This window comes from Anoplophora glabripennis, unplaced genomic scaffold (genome assembly GCF_000390285.2).
Source record: "Anoplophora glabripennis isolate ALB-LARVAE unplaced genomic scaffold, Agla_2.0 scaffold47, whole genome shotgun sequence".
Lineage (NCBI taxonomy): Eukaryota > Metazoa > Arthropoda > Insecta > Coleoptera > Cerambycidae > Anoplophora > Anoplophora glabripennis.
The window spans coordinates 1,822,385-1,844,687 of record NW_019416342.1 but is presented as its reverse complement, the minus strand read 5'-3'; the positions used below and the strand labels follow the sequence as shown (position 1 = coordinate 1,844,687).

The window sequence follows — 22,303 nt, the reverse complement described above, 5'->3', positions numbered from 1 at the left end:
TGGAACAAATGTAAACAATTATTATTGTGAAACATTTAGTAAATTTCAAGACAATTGTTTTCCAGTTTTTAAATAAATAAAATAAAATGTATCTCTTAAAACAGAAGTTAAAGATTCACGTCGTCCAAATAATCATATGTATTAAAAATAATTTAGGTACTTACCAAAAAGCAAAATTCAGTAATTTTTAAACACACAAATACAAAACAAACTACAACATATGTTCAAAATGTCCACCACCATTTTCGATGCACTCACGACACCTTCGAATCCAATTTTCGCGCACTCGCAGGAAACCACTTCAAGAAAAGGAAATAGTGGTATGCAAAAAACACTCAGACACGGTCCAATTCCAGATACCAACTGAATTGTGTATTGCTTGACAGCTTAGTACGTCGTGTTATCCGCCGTGCCGTTGTCACATTGCTCGATATGAATTTTATTGAATTTTAAATTTATTACGCTAGTTATTTTTTAGAATTGAACATAAATAAGTTCGAAAAAGTGATAAACATTGTATTTTATGGTATTCTATTCACGCAGTTGGAGATTTTGATAATTTTTTTCTCGGAAATGGTTGAGTTTAGGACCCTTGTATAAGGTTTTTTTTGTTTATTTTAATCAGTTCTGTCGTCTGTTAAAATTAAGGCAGTCAAACTTCTAACACCCTGTATTTAACCATTTTACTTTTATTTTCAGGATTGCTGGTACTTACATAATTAAAAAAAATGGAGAAAGAAGGGGTGTGTTTGTTATCATTTTTGTGATAATCTATCTTTTATACATAATGTAAATAGTAGGAATTTTCAGTTTTAGCGAATGTTTTATTGAACATTGTATATATTGTGGAACGAATAAATGCCAATATTAATGAATTATATTTCTATTGTAACTGGTATTTATCTGTATATTTCATTTTGGCCTGTTACAAGTTGTCAATTTAAGATTTGTATTTTATGTTGATCTGAAAAATTTAATTCCTTTATGTTTTAATTATGAAATCCATTGAGAAAAATAGAAAGAATAAAATAACAAAGGTGAAAAATTTAGTATTAAAATTATAATAAACATTTAAAAAAACATTTGAGAAATGCAAGGTGTTCCAATATTCCACCAACAAAATTCTACAGTCCACTAAAAATAAGAAAAAGAGGTCCACAAATGCTTAATTTTTAAGGTAAAGTGTGATAATTATATTATTTTTAAGGTAATCTATAATTTTATGTACAGTTGTGGACAATAAAAAGTTTTCAAATCAAGCGGTCACCCCTTTAAGTGTTACAATTTGGTAAACTATTTTTGTCCATAACTAAATTCAATATTTTGATCGGAATAATTTACAAAATTCCTGTTCAAAATAATACAAGAAGGACCTTTTTTAAGCATGATCCTTCTAATCCCTCAAAATTTTTTTCATGTTGAATTTTCTTGCATTATATTCAGTCAAAATGTCTTACACGTAAAACTTAACATTGTTTCAAGTTGGTGACTGGGAAACAAACTAAAATTGATAAAAGTAACTAAAAATAAATAATAAAACTTTGTGACCGTATATCTTAAAAAAGATCTATATTCATATGAACTTTTTCTTATTTTTGGTCATAATTATCTGTGTCAGTGGAATATTTTATATCTTGTACATATATTCATTAAGAAGAATTGTAATGTAAGAGGATAATTTCTTAACTTTTTACTTAAACTGGTAGAAGTAAAGAAATTTTAAAGGTACGAAATTCATGAGAAAAATACCAGTTGTAATTGTTCATCATTTTTGAAAATACTAAACACTAATAATGCATCAAATTTTCATTTATAATTAAAAAAGAAAACGATTATATATATTTGTAATGAGACATAATGTGTTTTAATTAATGTATAGTGTGACTTTCATTCATGAAATTTTTCCTCTTATTGCAGTGATACAACTGTTGCAACAGTAATTATAATTATTATTTAATTCCAAGTTTTTTGTTTTATTTATGTATCCACAAACATTGAAACCCAATTGAAATATTTATAGAGGTCCTTGAGTAAAACTATAATTTTTTTTGTGCTATACATCTCCAAATACAAAAGTTAATAATCGTAGCAAAATTCACAACTTATAAATTTGGATTTTAAGTTGAAATAAGTCGAGTAATAATATTTACGAAATTCGAGAAATTCAGGGTGTTTTTTAAATTGATGTTTCTTTTCTTTATAACATTTTCGCCTAGGGTTGAAAATAAAGGTACTTTATTCTTGGAGCGATTTGCAGTTTTCGCCTGCCCCTCGTATATAACAAATGTTTTATGACGTTCGATGGGCGCTATTTTGATTAGACGACATGCAGAGACAACTGACAATAGAAAGAATTTATTAAATTTATAAATAAAGTTTTTTCCCATATGGTGCAAACTTTTTGGATAGCACTGTATAAACCAAACAGAAAATGTAATCTGAAGCAAAAAGTTGAGTTATTTAAAAAAAGTGTAGCATTTTATCATTCTTTTTGTCAAAAAATAGTTGACCACCGACTGTCTGTTATCTGCACCAATTCGTTTATCAACAAGGGTCATAGGTTATACACTACGTAACAATTTAGGGGTTCTAATAATAGGTTGATTATTGTCGACATGGTATATGGACACCTAATCTATTGATTAACACATGCCTGGTGATTAGTGTGGAAATGAATTATTCAATAATTTTAATGCAATAATAAATGCAACAAGTTCCAGTTTTTTACTGTTGGTTCATAGAATGGAGCATGTGTTATGTTGTTTAAGGACACAATCAATATATCTGACTTCAGTCTGTGGTAAATAGTGCCCCAGGATAGATAATCCTGTTGCTATGGACATCGACGTCGAAAAATTAATCAGCGAGGTTTTATTCGATACCTCTTACACAGAATATGACAAAAATATTAAAAATGCATATGAAGTATAAGTTGGATTAATGTTGTACATTGGCTGATTTTCAATAAAATATCAGTCATACGTTCCTGGTGACCTAAAATATTAAAAAAAAAGTCGACTGCCGACTGTGTTGTGTACGCTCTTACTTATTTTCAGCCTCTAGTATAGTCTTTCCGAAGTCAGTTGAACATGTAAAAAACGCCTAGTAATAAAATTTACTCGTAGGCGTCCCTAAAAAAGTGTTCTGCCAACAATAAAGGCAAAAAATTATAATTTGTATATAATGTGAGAAAATTTGTATGTTTATTTGGCCAACAACATACTTTAATTATTTATGTCCTCAAACAATTTTATTATATTGATGGTAAATTTCGTTTTCTTCCGTTTCAAAAGGTCTTCAAAATGCCATGTTGTAATAATATTATTTCTCCCTTTTGCAATTGTAATATCAATGATTAATAGAAGATACCTATAATAAACTAAAATTATCTGAATCACACCAAATTCCGCATTGCTGCACTGCACTGCTGGGCAATTTGTCAACAGCCGAGATTTACTGCCCAGTGGCCCAATGCAGCTGTGTTTGTATTTCGTTTGCCCACACTTGCATTCTTCAAGTCTTGCACTCTTCAATACATTTCTACCACTTCCACGTTTAGTTCGACCAAACCTGTATATGGGTATGGTTAAATAAATATGGGAACAAGTTCAATGTTGAGTTGCTGTATCAGCAATCAAACCTGGTACATACTGTTAATATCTTGGTTCTTCAATTGATATCGTAAAGACTATACTTATTTTTATTAGGCATTTGTAAAATTTTCCTTTTTGAAAAATTTGTTGCTTAGACATTTCTATCCCCCCGTTTAAGTAAACTGTCTTTCAAACACTTGCTTATTTACTTGTATAAATATACAGGGTGTTAGACTTATTTTTATTTGTAAGCCACTTTGCAGAGTGAAATGCATAGAATGGTAACAGATACCAAAAAATTATGCTCCAACAGACCTTAAATTAATTTTTCCAAATATCTGAAAAATTATGTGGTTATATACGTTATTCATCAAATTAATATAAACAATTTCAAATTGAAAGTTTAATAATCCTAAAGAAACAATATGGTTATTTTTAATGCATTACAATATTCTTATTTTGTATAAACATATACAAATGTAAATGAAAACAAAAAAAAAATATTCAAAAAGATTGGGCAGCCATGTCATCGGCACAAATTCCTAAAAGGGCCAAGTCATCATCGGGAGGTAATGGGGGTGGCTGCAAAGGCATGGTATGAGAATGCGGTACGGAACTCTCATTTTGTGGGTATTCGTAGTTATGCGAATACATCATACTGTTATTATAGTCCGTGTAATAGTGACCCATCATGCTGGGATTCATCCCATTTCCGGTTTCAGCATACAGCATTTCGTCATCGCTTAAGTTCACAGCTTCCGCTTTACTGTGTTCCACTTCCTTTTTGGCGATTTTAGGCGGGGGAGGTGCTTTAGGTAGGCTTTCTTTGCTTATTTTAGGAGGTTCTGGTACCATTACAACAGGCTCTGATACGGTCGGAGGTGGCGGGATAGTCAGAGGAGGAATGCTAGATAATTTGGGAAAGCAAACCACGTCCGGCTTTGGGATGAAAGCTCTTGCGAGATTCCCTGGTTGGAATCTGGTACGCCTTGGCACCTCATAACTCTCCTTCTGTATTTCTTTTTTCTCCTCCTTTTCTTCCATCTTTTTGTTTTTAAATAACGGCATCCTTCCTATAAACGGAAGCTTTTTATAACTTGGAGGACCCGGTGGTTTCTTCTTGTTTGTGCTGTCTTCGGATCTTCTTTCTGGTGGCGATCTAGTTCTACTCTTTGAGCGTTCGCGAGGCCTTTCTGACCTACTTTCATGTTCGTGAGACCTCTCCGATCTATTTTCACGTTCATAGGATCTTTCGGTTCGGTTTTCACGTTCGTGCGATCTCTCCAACCTACTTTCATGTTCATGAGATCTTTCGTTTCTATATCTGAAAAATTATAATTATTAGAATTATAACAGTAAATATAATAAATAAAAAGTGTAGTAGAACTTTAAATTGTATGAGAAAGTTAATGAATACATAGAAACTTTACCTCTCACGTTTATATTTCTCGTGATGTGGACTCTCCTCTTCATCGCTTCTCGAAGGTGTGCGCCTTTTCCTATAATTTGTTTTAAATCTAACTTGATTCCTATCTTTATTCCTGATACGTTCAAGTTCCTCCTGTTCCTTCCTTTTCCTTTCCCTCTCTGTTTCTTCCTCGGCCTCTCTTGCTGCCCTTTCTTGCCTTTCCAATATTTCTTTCTCTTCCCTTTCTTTCTCTCTCTTTTTCTTCTCTAACTCGATTTGTTTAGCTTTTTCCAACTCTTGTTTCTGTTTCATTCGATCCTTCAAATCTTCTAAAAGGCGTTTGTCTTTTTCTTGGGGTTGAGACACTGTCATCCACTGATTAATGAGTGGGTCCTCGAGCTCTTTAATTTTCTCCTTTTCTTTTTTCTCCTCCTTCTTCTTGTGCTCTTCCACTAGTCGCTCCAATACGTTCCATTTACTCGACAAATCTTCATCCATTATCGACTGTACCTGTTTCATGTTACGCATGGCTACCCTTATGCTCCTAGATCTGTCGGCTTTCTCATCGTCGTCGGAACTACTGTCAGATGAACTGGAACTACTGCTGGAGTCTGTTACTTGTTTCTTACGCTTCTTGGAGCGTTTCTTTTTTTTCTTTTCTTTAATTGCAAATAAGTCGCTGAGACGTTTCTCCTTATGCTTCTTCTTTTTCTTATTGCTATCCGAGTCCGATGAGTCTTGAACGCCGTTCCTAGCCATCGCTCTTTCTCTGTCTTTTAGCCACTCCATTTCCCAGTGTGGATTTTGCACAACAAAATTCTGAAATACAGAACGAACCAGTATTGACATCAAAATGAAAAGCGAATTGATTTAAAAAATATAACAAAACTGTCGGGTTTCCGTAGGGTGTGGCGTAAATTAATTATTAGTGCCCCTACAAATTGTTACCAGACAATTTTGCATATCGGATATACGCAACTTTACACAAAAATGCAAATGTCACTTACCTCGTAATTCTGATAGTGTGTTTTAGATTTTAAATGGTGCGACGCACAGTGTAAATCCCCAATCCATACATCGCACAATTTACAGTACCAAGATGGGGCAGATATAAAAAACTGCAAACCTATAAATGGAGATTACATAATAAAAATATGTGAAATTTCAGAGACGGATGACATTTTTTTTTATCTTTAATTGGAGTAGCTAAGTTTGTTAAAATTCTGATACATAAAATTACTACTATTTATCAATTTATCTATTTACAATTATTATGAAACAATACAATCACGCTAATATGACCAGTGTATGCCGCAAACTTACCTTTAATAGGAATTCTTTTCTTTGGCGCATTTTCATCCGATGGTAAAATGGGCTCAAGTGGCAATTTGTGCCATGGTGTATTGTCCACATCGTTCTCCTTAGCCATTGTCCGGTGTTTCTTGTCTTGAAGGTGCAAAAGGAAATCCTTTGCCGTTTCCGGAAATTCGTCGCATAACCAACACCAGTGTAAGCCTGTATCGTAATGTACATAGCAATATTTTTCTATTGCCGACTTATTTGACTCGGGAGATTGACATTTTGTTTTGTCCTCCGCATCTTGAAAGTTTGATTGGGTCGCTGGTGAATTAGGAATATTGTGGCTTCCTAGAGACGCTTCTAGGTCAGACAGGGTACATCCATCTTTTATAATACTGGACAACATCTCTATCACATTGTGGATAGCTTTCATTTTACCCTGAATTTCATCCTGAAAAGAAATATGGATTTAAAAATTTGATCCGCTTGTATATATTATACGAATGTACTCAATACATACTGGCACCTCCCCTTCCTCTGCTTTAAATTAATATTACAATGGAAAATATATGAAAATTTCATGGAAATATCGGACCTGATGCTATGCTGGACTTTCAAGCCAAAACTGCGAAACAAAACAATGCTACCAACTGGAATATTCAAACTTACCCTATTTTCATTTGTCGCTTTTAAGAAAAGTGCACCGAGACATTTACCTGTAATTTATCGTTTTCCCTCAAAATGTTTGCCAAATCACGATCCGTAGAGCCATCTGCTACAAGTTCCTGCTTTTGTAAACGAAGTTGCTCCAGTTCGTGTCGCAAAACTGTCACTTTTTTTACGTAATCTTCACGCTGTTTAACAAGCTGCGCCTTTTGTTGTTGCATTTCTTGTGCCACAGCTACAATAAACATATTATTAGTGAATATAGCAAAAGCAAACTCCAAGAATATATACAAATACAAATAATTCTGTATAATCATTTTAACTGCCCTTGATGTTACTGATTTTTACCACTCCAATAGATATTATTGGTGTTAAGATCCTCCTACGAAAAAATTATATTAATTTGTGATTCAATGCTGCATATTATAACATGTAACTTCAAAAAGTACTTATGCACGTCGAAATGGCACATGAAAGATTTAGAGCTTTGAGCAACATGTTCATATCTTCGCGTGAACTTTTCTTCCATCTAAAAGGGTTGCAGAAAAAATAGTCGAAAAGCTTAACAAAGATATTGGCAATGCAGCTTTCAGCTCAAAAATCTTACAATTATAGTGACCGATGGCCATGTAGGTTTGACGAAATTAACTTATTTTTTTGATTAATTCACAAAAAAGAACTGAAGATTAGAATATCTATAAATACAGATATCCTTATTTTGATGGAACAGAAGTTTATAACACTGCTGAAATATAAAATATATACAGATTCGTAACAATTGAGTGTCCAAAGTCTGAAGACGGATTTTTAACCATAGCAGCAAAGCTTTTTCTGTGTATTTCAATATGTCTCGAGCACATAACAAACTTAAAATCTAATTGTATAAAAAATGACAATTGAAAAAGATCTAAAAATAGTTAAAAGTGGTTTTCCATTGTATTTAAAAAAACTTACAAGTATGTTAATTCCCAATTTAAATAAATATTCTATTTATGTTTTCAATGCATTTAAATGTGATTTTTTTTAAAACATAATAATTGACAAAAAGAAATATTTTAATAAGCACGCACTATAAATGAATGATTAGATGAAAAAGGAAATACACGGGATGTAGTTCTGAATTAAAGCAACCAATAGATTTATTTGACATTTAAAAAGTGGGTTCTTGTTTAGAAAACATACAATAGATGGTATAACTTATTCTATACTTTTTAATTTAAATAAAATAATTTCTTCTATTTAAACTGAAACAATTCTTGTGAACAATAATAATTTAATTATGTACTAGTTTTAACGTCTGCTAGCCTGTATAATATAAAATTGTCAGGAAAACCTTTTGCCGTTAGCCTTTAAGAAGTACTGTTCTATAATTTCTATTACTGACCAGACAAATTGTTCCTGAAATTAAAACAAAAATTAATTTCTGACCTTGCTTTACGAAGAATAGTAATAATTTGTTTTTAAATTTTATTCATTGCGTTACATTGTTTACCAACATGCATTACTGCCTGTACTCACCATCATTCTGTGAAGTTCCATAACTACCAGCTTGCGATGAACTCCAATTATCTGAAGAAAAATTTTCTCCAGGTGGTGCTGGCTGTGGATTCTATAAAAAATTTAAAATGAATGTCGAAAACAACTCAATTTTGAATATTCTGGATATGATTTCTATTTTTATATTCCTCTTATATGTATTATGATGCTCCACCTTAGGTTTTTGTCCGTTTTTCGGATATTTACATGTATTACAGTTAGATACAGAAAATCTAAGTTTCATTTCATATTTCTTTTAAACTCGACATGTCATACGTTAAAAATGTGGATAAAATGTTTGCCCCCTTCGTTAATCTTATATATACCTAGTTTTTCATATGTAATAAAAATTTTATACACATAATACAAAAATTTACCTGAGCTGTGTATTGGGTTCCATAACCTGTATATCCATAAGAACTGCCATAATTCTGCTGATACTGTGGATAAGCACTTTGGTACCCAGTAGGATAGTGTGTAGACTGAAGCAAGAAACATGCACAATCATTAGCTAGACAATATATTTTTTATACAGTTTTTTTATATTTAATTTTTTAACAAATCAATCCATAAAAAGTGTAAGGGGCTAAAAAAATTATCTTTGCAAATATTGGTAAATGTTTGGCCTCATTAATATACAAATTATTTGTATATGACATATTTCGTCAAACCGCAATTTTTTTTACTGATTATTTTTGTTAATTTATGAAAGCTGAATTATTTGTCTTGATAATATTAGTTAAATGTAATACTTACGTTGTTATACATATTACAACATTAACACCAATGTATTGCAAAAAATCTTGATCCTGACTGTTTTAGAATCTTATGTGCATTATTTTGTAGACACAAGATTACTTTTCAATAACCACTGAAATATAACAAGAATAATAAAATATATATAAAACTATTAATAACACGTATCGTACCTAAGTATTAAATAAATTATTTAATGAAATTTGAACAAAGCGCCATAAGGAGAGACGCTAATGTCAAAATTACAGTAAAAATAAGATAGTTGTTAATATCGTTAAGACGGAGTATTGTTATTCCAAAATTATACACAATTAATAACTCACGTTTTCCCCACTTTTTATTCTAATATTAAATAAATCTTGTAATAAAATCACTTTTTTTTATAAAACGGAAAGCATCACACACATACACCTCCTCCACCATTTATTTACTAAAACAGGCTTGCCATCTTGCCACTATTAACAATCTTTTTCCCTAAATAGAAGGAACATTCGATTGGTTATAATGACTAATGCGTATACCGATTTCCAATAATTTGTTTGTAAAAGTTCTAAAACAGAAAATTTAGGGAACTATGCATTTTTAATTAAAATTGTTACACAGGAAAATTCACATGAAATAGAATAGTGGTATAGATGCATCAGTACAATTATCTCTCATTTTAAAATGAAATATATTAAATTATACTTATTTATAACTCCTATGTATACAATGGAGAATACAGTGGTAAGTAACAGGTTTTACAGATTTACTCTAGAGCTGCAATAAAATTTAGTTATTTTCATTTTAATATATCGGTTTTCAAATTTCATATCATTTATAGTTTATAGGTACCCTGTATAAATACATTTTATTTTTTATAGGCGCACTACCTATAGGCACGGGGTCTTCTTAAACTATCTAATTAATTAAATTAATTAATTTCTAGATTTGGAGTTATAAAATTTCTGTTTATAACCTTTTTGCTCAAATGTTCAAAAACCGAGACCTGCGCCTTTCTCTCGTAATCGATAATTTAGTCTTACCCAGTAACGCCATTACCCCTTTCAAAAGAATTTTAGTGGTTTTGATTTATATCTCAAAATATACAGTTAAATATACCATCATTTATGGAATTTTTCGTTATGGGACATATAAAGTAAGTCATCACCTTTAAATTTCCGCAAGATGTGTCTTGCTTTTTATTGTTTATAGGTATATACATTTTTTTTAATGTTTGCTTTTATTAAAATGAAATGTTAACAAATTATTAATAAAATAATGATATCTCGCCAATTTACTCATCTACAAAAAATACCTATACTTTCATGTTGAAGTGAATGGTATATTATATCTAACATAAAAATATTTATGCTGGACTATATGGATATTTGAAATTTAATTAGGACGCTCTAGTTAGTTATTAAAATATCAGGATTTTAAATTCATTTTAAATTGTATAATTTAATTTGCGTTGTTGATACTGTTGATATTCATGTACATAGGTATGGACTTTATAGACACCTTCTAATTGTTGTTACAAAAAGCGTAAAGAAAATAGAAGCAAATGTATATTTTATCTGTGTATAGAGAAAAAATCGCTAAAATGTATCATTTCAGAGAAATATGAATTTCAATTTTTTTACTGTAGTCGTCAGTATTCTAGACTCTTTAAACTTTACTTTTTTTAAATTAATAATAAAATTACTGGGATATAATCAATTTTTCGATATACAGGGTGATCAATGTAGCGGTTCCAAATCACATTCTTACATTATGTATCTTTAAAAATAAACAAGATGTATTCGAAACTTGGAACTTGGACCACAGTATTCTTATGAAAAGATTAACTACTAGGGTAAATTTTAGAACTCTACGTCAATCCAGAGGCATAAAATATAATTGTATTTCTCTTCTACTTTTTCTGAATCACTGATTCAGTTGCTCTTTGTACTCTTGTCAAAATCTCGGATCTCTTACCTTTTCTGATATTTTTTAAGAAAACAAAACTGTGCGTAACTTGATCAAAATCGGTTTATTACCTAAGGAAGTCGACCTCGAAGTACGGTCCATTCGCTTCTGGACACTCTGTATAAAAAATTAAATCTTACTCATATTATGATTTTATAAAATTGTTCTAATTGATGTCCTTGTGCCTTCTCGATACACCTCCGCATTTTTAATATCTTCATTTATTCAAGGGATATTTAGAGAAAAACCATTTTTTAAACAAAAAACTTCAGTACTCTGTATTTCAAGCGCAAGGGAAGTACACTCACCTTGTATAAAATTCTTAATTTACTCTTTCTGGCCTATTAAGTATGTACAAATACGTATACCAAATTTTTTAGTCAAGTCTTTTTTGTCAGTGGTGTAGAAATAGGGGAGTATACTGTTATTTAAGTAGAGAAAAAGTAGCACGCCGCTGTAGTTAATAGAATCTATTACGATTGTTTAAATACTCTACTAATTTATTACTAAAACATGCCTTAAGCAATTATCGTATCGTTGTTCGTTTTCGAGATATCGTCACTAAAAATATGGAGCAGCGTTACATGTCCGGGAAATTTAAATTACTAAACCAGCGGCTGTAAATAGCAACAGGACAAGCCAATAGTGCATATTTAGAAGATTTTTTACAAGTTTAGTTTCAATAATTAATTCTAATTTAGTTTCGAGTAACAATTTTTTTTATATTTAACGTCCTATATCTTTATAAGGAAGCATTGGCGGACCCATGTTTACTAAAATTTTCATCTTATTTTCATGAGAGGATGCAATATAGTTTTGAAGCACCCTGTATATATAAAATGCGTTTTGGAAGTTCTAAATTGGTCTTGTTTAAAACTTTATAGATGCATCAGTAACTATTAGTGGATATAATATCTTTTCATATAGAATCTGAGGGATAATTCTCAAGAAAAAGATATAAACATATTAAAAATAACAAAACCATTCAGTGGTGAGCCCAGACAAAATAATAATAGGTATATTTTTATTTCAACAATTATCACTATAAATGTACGAATCATCAGTGATCGCACATTATTGTTTATTACATAAATCACGCTTCGTAGTGAAGTGCATCGATAGATAATGTAATGTAGGTGGACAACCAGTGCCCGAAAAACAAAATCAATAGCGTCTCGGCGCTGTTCGTGACGTCGCACTCGACGTCGCGATGGCAGCCATCGCGATCCACCCGGAGTAAAGTCAAATTTTATATCCTTAGTTAACGGGAATGTGTAAAGTCCTAGTGAAATTTGTATGTGTAAAAAATAACCGAAATGTAATGATATAATGAACAATTAGTGATTTGGATCCCAAATGTTCAAGGTAGGAGATGAAAAAATGGACTATTCTTATTAAATACTAAAATATTCCCCATTTCTCTTATCAGGATATACTAATAATACAATAAGTACAATTGGTTGTAACATATTTCGCAAATATTCATATAAATGTTAAAGGGAATATTAATTTTATAACAAATAAAGATCTTTATCCCAAAGGCAAACAAATGATATAGATAAGTAGCGCACTATACATATATTGATGTCCTTTAGAAAAATATTCTCAAAATTTTGCGTTACAAGATAAAAAATCAGATATTTATATTTTGATGTAAGAAGATACATAATTTCCGAATAAAAATAAAAAATAAAGCATTATCTTGAATCGAGAATACTACATTCTCTTTCCCGATGAAAACAGTTATGTATTTTGGCAAAAATTACTTAATCCCAAATTATAATATGCACAACACCTACGCAAATAATTGTTTATTGATGATAATAACCAGTGACACAAAGGGTTGCTGCTTTCTCCACTACTACATTATTTTAGCAATTTTTTTCTATATATGTATGTAGTGTCTTTTATCACTTACGATGATGATCCATGACCAACTAAGATTTTCGGAAAATAGTGTAAGGGATTTTTTTTTATAAATCTGACTACGTTATCATTTAAAACCTAGTTTATTTAGTTTCTATTTCAGTTTAAAGAAGCAGGAAGCACTAAAAATACCTGAAGTGATGAAAATAGTCAGTTACTGCTACCGCTGATTATAATTGTTAAATAATAGAGTATATGCCCTAAACTATGAAAATGTTGGGCCTTGCGTATAATTGTTATAATAACTGATAAGTAGACTCTATTATATACCAATTATAATCGGCCAAGTTTTCATGGTATTCAGTATTTCCAATGTCTACAAAAACTTTTCTCTGACTGCAGCACTGGAATAGTAAAGTTAATATCCAAGAGTTATTTATATTAACTGAATTTTTTTCTGATAATTAAGCTATCAGCATTGATTTAAGAACTATCTGTTCCATAAATTCGTGTGAATAACCTTCAAATTTGTGAAAACATCATCATCTCATTCAAAGAAATGCCTACTGGATCTATACTGCGGTCCATCTAAAAAATTATGACCGATCCCCATCCAATCTCAAATGTTTCGGTTACGTGCCTGAATATATTGCATCTTTATGGATGTTAAACTAAAGATGACTAGATTTATAGAAATGAGTTGTAATATAAATTTATTGCAAGTTTCCTTTGAATTACATAGTCACAGTGTTAGTTTGCTTAGAATTTGGATTTTTTTTCAATAATTCAGCAAATATTTCTTTGTAAGGATCTCAACAAAACTTTGGCAGTTTGATTGGTACAAATAATTGATATTTTACAATCATCTTTCTTTTTTAATAGAATTACCTAGTGATTTTATGTTTTGAATAGAACATTAAATCACGAAGAAATGTCTCTTGGTTGTATATGGGTGTAAAGTCAATTTCCGAATGGTAATATGAAAGAAACGTGACAGTAAATTTTAAAACTAAATTATTCAGAAATTGCTATAGGTATTTTGTTTATAGGGATCTCAATGAAACTTGTATTAGATAATGCACAAAATAACCAAAGGCTTAAAAAAGAAGAAAAAAGGTAAAAAATCTAAACATAAGGAAGAAGAACTATTTAAACCTGAAGAACTCGAAGAGTATCGCAAAGAGCACCAAGCAGCGACAAGTGCAGACTCCTCGGAGAAAAACGAAGAGTGGAAAAAATTCATTGCTCTTACTTCCGAAGTAGATGATATCTTAAAGAAAACCCAAGGCGATTTAGACCGTATAAAGAGTACATCATTCTTCCAACGCAAGCCAACAGAGAGTGAAGTCCAGCGAAAGGCAGAAAAACAGAAGCAAGTAGAAGCGGAAAACCAGCAAATAAAAAAAGAGGAGGTTAACCAGAAAGAAACACCAGCAAATCTTGGAATTGTCGAAGTTTCAGAATCCGAATCTGAGGAAGACGATGATAATATCTTCGATACAGCTTACATAGATGCTATTGCAGCTGGAGAAGTTAAACTTGCTTATATCCCCGAATCTCCTACAGATAAGTTAGATGGAGATGATCCTTTTGATACGTCTATTGCTGAAAGAGCGATTTTAGGACCTGAGGTTCAACGCAAAGGTAAAAAGTTAGTGCCGATCGGTGCCGCTGTTGAAGTTTTAACAGGTCGTGTACAATTACCAACTTGTGCGACCAAGAGACCTATCAGCAGACGACAGATTCTGAAACAAACAGATTTGCTTTTGGGGAGTTTTGAAGATAATTCCAATCTGCCCACAGATATTGGTAAATATTATTTTTAAACAAGATAGTTGTTAGGTAAAGAAACGTAGCTACATGTTTTTTATATCTATTTTTCAGCACCTTCAGAAGAAGCTCCAAGGACTCTACTGGACGATGATTCAATTCCTCTATCAAAAGAGCCAATCAATTTAAATGCACCTCTTCCAGTTCACATTCCAAATGTTGCAAGTAATGTCAATTTTCAGGGGAAGGTCGATCAAAGTAGAAATATAATAGATGAATTTGATGTAATTGCTAAGGAATCCGAAGACCCGGATGATATTGAATTTGAGACATTGGCAGCAGAAAGTCTCTCTAAATCTGCTAAAGTCCTTGAATCGTTGCCAACTAATTCTTCTGGGCCTATAGACGGTATTGAATGGAATGCCTTTGGAGATAAGTAAGTGAATATTTATTTAACTTGCGATCTTATTTTATTAAGATTTTCTAATTTCTCTTAACAGTTAGGTAAGGCGTTGAAAATAAAGTTGAAAAATCTTCGTCTTATTGACATTACAGAAGCTAATTGGATTTTTTGTTTTAGTGAAAAGGTTGCTGTAGAAGTCGATCCATTTGACACTTCCTTCGCGGAAAATATTTTGCCAGGGCGAGTAGAATTGAAAATTATCGAAAAGGAAATACTAAATGAAGATATCGAATTTAAATTTCAAGAAGACAGTACTGACTTTTTTAATGGACAGATACTGGATAGTTCTAAACATACAAATTTAATCAAAGGACAGCGAGTGCCAGGTATGACAATTGTTATATTTACTAAGTGCATATGTTATAATACACATTTTTTCAGAAGCTGAATTGAATTTGATCAAGCCTATTCATAGGGATCTTCTAGGTGGAAGCAATACAGATTTATCGATAATAAACCAGCCCATTGAGTCCAAGATTAACCAGGGATTTTGTGTCACGGACCTTTTTGACTCATCGATCGTAGACACAGTAAAAGATGCGGATATAATTGGATTGGATCAAGAAATTGCAAATAATGGTTTAAGTGACGATGACTTCGATCCTCGAGCAGACGAAAAGCCGAGGGAACGAACTGTGTCGCGACCGGATGTCTTGAATATATCCAGTGCGAAAACCGTTTCATTTGATTTGACGCCACCAAAGCAGTCTAATCTCTTGGGGGCCGGCGAAGGAGGAAAAATTATAAAGCCATTGACCCCATTTTACGTGCGTAAAAATTCCGTACCGGAAGTACCAGTTGAGGAAGATCTAACCGATCCGTTTGACACTTCGTTCGCTTCAAATATTGCACCAGGAAGAGCTGAACTGAGGGTCATCGAAACCGAACTGTTCGATCCGAATGTTGAAAAACAATTAAGTTTGGTTGATAACGATTTTGATCCTAGGGATGAGAAAAAAGCTGAAAGGGACAAAGTAGTGGGAATAATTAAAGATATAACGAACATAAAATTACCCAGCAAAAAAGTAGAACGAGCAGTCGATTTATTAGCAATCGATGACAACATATCCGTCAAAGTATTAACACCGGGAGGTAACATAAGGCTAGAAGAATTATCGTATTGCGATCCTTTCGATACGTCTACTATTGCTACTAATATATTGCCTGGAAAGACAGAATTGAAATTATTGGAAACGGAGTTGATCAACCGGGAAACAAATTTAAATTTAGACAAACCCGTGGAAGATCTACTAGAAGATCATCATGACATAATAAACCAGCAGCCCTTATCTCCTGGAGGTTGCTTTGGATTATCAACAATTGATGACCAGGAAGATTTTGATCCGTTTGATACAAGCATCGCTAATAATATTCAACCTGGCAAAACAGAACTCAAACTGCTTGAATCAGAATTCATTTAATTGAATCACTATGGCGGCCAATCCGTTTCTTTTTAACGAGGAGGTTTATCACTCCCCCCCTTCCACATCTAATCCTTTTCTTTTGGATGATGATGTTGAACAAAACGCGAGTGCATTTAGTGACAATCCATTCTTGTCTTCAGATACTTTTGCTTCATCTTCTAACACTACCAACCCTTTCGCGTTTGAACCTTTCGAGTCAGTGTCGCAACAAGGAAATGAGTTTAATGCAGTTTCAAGTAATACGTACGTGAACAGCAACAACGAGCAAGATTTTTTCACTACTGATGAAGTACTGATACCGAGTAAAAGTTCTACTTCTACTTTTAACGTTTTAGTGAACTCTGATCAAGTGGCTCCCCCTCAGAAACCAGTGGATTTGAATTTAAAGTGCTCTCAAACAACTATTGGCAATGGACCACCAAGGCCACCACCTCCTAGGGTACCACCATCCAAAGAGACCCAGGATTTGTTAATGTCAGTCATGGGTGCAATGGATGCAACTAGTTCCAGTTTACTGGACAAAATACCGCCAACAAGGACTCCCAGTCCTGTTTCTATGCGGGATTTGCATTCCCCTAGTCCTACGCCAGACACTACTTTCGGAGATCTACTTGATGTTAGTGATAGGACGAACGAGGTCAATGAAAGTAATAAGTCGGAAGATTTTATGAAAATGGACCAAGAATTAAATTGTGACATCAATCAGAACCCTGCTGTTATTCCGACTGTCCAACAAGTTAAACCTGCTAGACCGTCTCCGCCTGTTAGGCCTCCGAAACCTGCACCACCGCAGAAACCACCTCCACCTGAGCTTCCGGGTATTTTGTCAAATACACAAATGCAAGCACAGCAGCAGCAACCAAAACCCTCAGGGAATAAAGCAAGTGAATTAGACGAAATACCCAATATGTTTGACGTTGAAACGACACAGCCGCAAAAAGTATCCGTTTCCAAAGCTGACATTCTTAACTTGTATAACACAGCACCCCCTAAACCGGAAACAATGAAGACTGATCTTCTTTTCGATATGGTTGAACCTGAGTTAGCTATTCAGGATGAACCACAAGAAAACATTCAAGAAAAAAGTGAAGAAACACCTCTCAAAGAGGACTTAATAACTGAAATTTCCCCCGTGAATCCAGTCAGTGAAGTGGTAAAAGACAGTTTCCTTTCACCTGAACCGAATGATTTTCAAATGGACACTAGTGACAGCCAGAGTAAAGGATCCGTGTCGAGTGTTACATTTAATCCTTTCGCAGCTACGGACGATTTTAATCAACAAATAAGCCCTCAGAGTCACAATGAAGTCTTCGAAGATAACACAAGCACAAATCTTAGTCATACAGGTGGTATTTTAGATGAAATTGTGACTAGCGCACCGCAAACTGAGGACATTCTCGTTATTTCCGATTCCACAACAATGCCTTTCAACGACGATTTTGATGCTTTCGCTGAGAAATTTGATTCGGTTAAGATCGAGGAAAATAAAACTATTTCCTCACAAATTAACAATGCTTGGGGCAACGAATCATCAAATAATAATGAAGTGTCGTTAGGTTTTGGAACTGATGATAATTTCGATGCGTTCCTTGCATTAGAGGAACCTCCTTGCGTGCCGCAAAGCACTCCCAATCGTATAAGTAAGGCGGCATCGCAGGAATCTGATGAGGATAAGGACTTTTCAGTTTTCATTCGGTAATATGACTATAAAAATTTGAAAGAACATATATGGATATACATTTCTTTTTTTTAGACCGAAAGGAAACGAGGAATTTGGTGGGGCACTTCCTACAATAGCTCCTCCACCAGCTCCAGTGTCGACAGCTTTTACAGACACTTCTCCCAGATTCAACCCATTCGATCAGCAAAATGACACTTCTGTAACAGATGCGGTAGAAGATCAAATTCCTGGTAAGTTAATTTGATACTCATATATTTTATGGTTCTAATTTGTACATATGTATATAAACTGAAGGTATGTAGTGGTATGGTTTTGCCTATAACCTTTGAACCACTTGTAGAAATTCATTTATGTTTGGTGTACATCGTACATCATCATAGACCAATAGATTTCCTTTACAGTATCTACAGTTCCGTTCCAAATATTAATATATGTAGCTATCTGATTTTTGTAAAACACCACAGCAAAAAAATGATAATTTGAATCTGTTCAGTCGGGGAAATAAAAAGAACAGACTCTCAAGAAACGCCCCCAACACCTTTATTCGACGATGACGTTTCTCAGCCTCTTGAACCATTTCCAAGAGTCGATTTCGCAGAGGAAGGATGGGAAATGCACCTGAGGCAACCAAACAAAAAGAAAATCACCGGTCAGCGATTCTGGAAAAAGATATTCGTCAAGCTTGTACACCAAACCGACTGTGTTCTTCTGCAATTGTTCAACCAAAAGGATGATAAAGACCCGTTTCAAGAGTTACCATTACAACCTTGTTACTCCGTTTCTGAGATAGGCGCCCAACAGTACGATCAGTTCGGTAAAATATTTACTATAAAGCTACAGTATATCTTCTACAAGGAGAGGCCTGGTGTCAGGCCAGGTCAAGTGAAAAAGGCGGAAAGGATAACGAACAAAATTAGCCAGTTTGCGGCTTATGCTATTCAAGGGGATTACCAAGGTACCAAATAATTATAAATCATGTCACTTTTATATCATCGTTTTCTTAATTTAGGTGTTAAAGAATTTGGTAGTGACCTGAAGAAATTGGGCTTACCTGTTGAGCATGCACCTCAGGTGTCTCAGCTAATGAAACTGGGGTCGTTAAACTACGAAGACTTGAAGCAATTTTCTTGTTCCATTGAAGAGGCCCTGTTCAAGTTAACTGCTCATAGAGACAGAGCCTTGCATTATAAGATGGAAGAAGTTCAGATAACTGCGGTAGATGAACTCTACGTGGAGCAAGATGCTGAAGGTTGAATATTTGACAAAACACGTTATTAGAGTCGATTAAATGATGGTTTTTCAGGTCATGTGGATAAGCAAATAGCGCGGGTTCGATTATTCTTTTTGGGATTCTTGACTGGAATGCCCGATGTTGAATTAGGCATAAACGACATGAGGAGACAAGGCAAGGAGGTAGTTGGCCGACATGACATCATTCCTGTGGTCACTGAAGAGTGGATCAGGTTGGAGGAAGTCGAGTTTCATTCTTGTGTCCAACAGGTCGAATATAATGAAACGCATATTATTAAGTAAGTGAATTTCATGTTCAAAAATTACCAATAATGATACGTCCGTTTCAACACCGATTTATGAGTGGTTATTCTACTACCTCAGATCTTGTTAAGAAAACCCAATTTATTGCTGAAGCATTGGATACGGGGAATTAAATTGATGTATATACCGAATTTTCTAAAGGATATGATACCAGTTTGTACAGTATCATAACTTCCAATCAAATAAAATTCATCAATCTTTAGGAGTTCCCCAAAGATCAATTCTGGGGCCACTCCTATTTGTTGTTCTTAATAATGTTCTAAGTAAAGCCTTGATGTCATTTTCTTACTCTATGTAAACGACCTTAAATTGTGTTTGTTGTACGAGATTACAATTTCTTTTTTAGGTTTAAACCTCCGGATGCCTGTTACATCGAGCTGCTGAGATTCAGAGTGCGGCCCCCGAAAAACCGGGAACTTCCTCTCCAACTTAAAGCTCAAATATGTGTTACAGGATACAAAGTACGTTATTAAATTGATGTATAAATCTCATATTTAACGTACTTGTGTTTTAGGTTGAGCTTAGAGCTGATGTACTGGTCCCTGGTTTTGCGTCGAGAAAACTCGGTCAAATACCCTGCGAAGACGTCATGATTCGCTTCCCGATACCAGAATGTTGGATATACATGTTTAGAGTTGAGAAACATTTCAGATACGGATCTGTGAAGTCGGCACACAGAAGGTAATTTTTTTCAAAATCAAGGAGGAAGGAGGAATTTTATTTTTTTGCATATGTTATTTGTACATTTTTATATTACCTCTAATATAAATTTTAGAACGGGAAAAATTAAGGGTATAGAACGGATCCTAGGAACCGTAGACACTCTACAAGAGAATCTGATAGAAGTAACATCCGGACAAGCGAAATACGAGCACCAGCACAGGGCAATAGTGTGGCGATGTCCACGGTTACCAAAAGAAGGGCAAGGTTTGTACGCGGACTGACGTTTTTACTTCTAAGTCTAAAAAATTGTAACTTTTAGGAGCGTACACAACTCACAACATGGTGTGCCGTATAGCACTGACGAATTACGACCAAATGCCTGAGAAATTAGCCGAGTACTGCTATGTAGAGTTTACGATGCCTGCTACGCAAGTTAGCCATACGACGTGTAGGAGCGTCAGCTTACAAAATTCGGATAGCGATGAACCCCCCGAAAAATACGTTAGATATTTAGCTAGACATGAATATAGGTAAGTTTGTCATTATTGTTAAAGAATTTAGCTTCTACGATGATATAAATAAATCGAAAGCAGAGGAATACTAAAGGAAAGTCGGAGAATCGGAGAGATTCTCTCAAATTTTTCGTTCAATTGCTTTTGACCTATCGAGGATATGAGTACTTTTTTTAATGTCCGGACATTTACAAATCGAACACAGTTGGATAGTCTCCGCTTATCTCTCCCCTAAATGTCCCTTTAATTTTCTTGACGGTTATGTCACGATTGTGGAAGTCACGTGGAACGTCAACCAATCAGAGAAGCACTTCAAGCATGTAGCGAGTCCGAGGCTTTCTGACCGTGCACGTGCACAAGATGCACATGGTCGGCTTACATTTGTGGTTAATTTTCTGAATTAATTTAATAATGTAAAAAATCTACATAAAGGCATTAATTAAATTATTTTATATAATTATTCAGAGTTGGAATTGAACATACGGAAGGGGAATCACCAAATCCATACGCAGCTGCAACTTTTATCAGCAAACCGCCTGAACCGGTCGCCGAAGAGAAACCTATCGCTGAGGAGTCGAGCTCAGATAGTGATTAAATATGGATTATTTGGAATATTGTTTTGATAATTGTAGTACTATCTCAAAAGGGACATACTTTAGAGTGTAGCCAATCTTCTTTTAAATAAGTATTTGGTTCGATACGCGGTATCATACGTCTAATCTACCTTTATACGAGTATATCTTGACTGTATATAATTTATAAATCTATAAAATTAGCTTTACAACAAATATCTTTCTTGAACACGAAGTTGTTTAGTTAATAATAATGAGTAATATACAAGGTGTTAATGAAATAAATTCTCAAAATTGGAGAGTGTGTAAAACATGTCAAAATGTGATGAAAACCTAGTAGAGTTTTTGTCAGTTGCGGCCCCTAAGGGAGATACAGCCTCTTGAAGGGGTAATTCAGGAAACAGTTTTTGTTTCATAACTTCAAAATGGTTTAATATTAAATCACGAAATTTTGGGGTTGTATTACTATTTATATGCTTAATAATCGGTATAATATACAAATCAAAATTTGCTACAGGGGCCTAAGAAAATGCGGGATCATGGGTCAAATTTTATAAATTTTTTGTACGCAATTTTTTCTACTTCCTGAA

General features: G+C 33.6%; 2 protein-coding genes across 4 annotated transcripts; one reads left to right on the top strand and one right to left on the bottom strand.

Moving 5' to 3' along the window:
- Window positions 1–4,027: 4,027 nt before the first annotated feature.
- On the bottom strand, window positions 4,028–9,681 carry LOC108915837 (zinc finger matrin-type protein CG9776). 3 transcript variants are annotated; one of them, XM_018721978.1, is made up of 9 exons: window positions 9,582–9,681; window positions 9,259–9,373; window positions 8,880–8,984; window positions 8,485–8,575; window positions 7,017–7,201; window positions 6,325–6,751; window positions 6,009–6,127; window positions 5,024–5,820; window positions 4,028–4,917 (listed from the first exon to the last, which is right to left on the bottom strand). In XM_018721978.1, exons 2-9 carry the CDS (start codon window positions 9,268–9,270, stop codon window positions 4,098–4,100), a joined length of 2,556 nt encoding a protein of 851 aa, XP_018577494.1. In that variant the 5' UTR covers window positions 9,271–9,373; window positions 9,582–9,681; the 3' UTR covers window positions 4,028–4,097. The 3 variants fall into 3 exon arrangements, with proteins under 3 accessions (XP_018577494.1, XP_018577495.1, XP_018577497.1); XM_018721979.1 differs by lacking the exon at window positions 9,582–9,681 and adding an exon at window positions 9,432–9,575; XM_018721981.2 differs by lacking the exons at window positions 7,017–7,201; window positions 8,485–8,575; window positions 8,880–8,984; window positions 9,259–9,373; window positions 9,582–9,681 and adding an exon at window positions 6,821–6,911.
- Window positions 9,682–10,312: 631 nt separating this feature from the next.
- LOC108915834 (protein stoned-B-like) lies at window positions 10,313–21,736 on the top strand. Its single transcript, XM_023454168.1, has 16 exons — window positions 10,313–10,396; window positions 14,124–14,883; window positions 14,959–15,280; window positions 15,425–15,633; window positions 15,689–16,687; window positions 16,872–17,347; window positions 17,438–18,426; window positions 18,485–18,642; window positions 18,906–19,367; window positions 19,422–19,661; window positions 19,716–19,941; window positions 20,313–20,427; window positions 20,481–20,647; window positions 20,742–20,893; window positions 20,949–21,159; window positions 21,607–21,736. The coding sequence occupies exons 2-16, from the start codon at window positions 14,151–14,153 to the stop codon at window positions 21,734–21,736; spliced, it is 5,589 nt and encodes a 1,862-aa protein (XP_023309936.1). The 5' UTR covers window positions 10,313–10,396; window positions 14,124–14,150.
- Window positions 21,737–22,303: the final 567 nt, after the last annotated feature.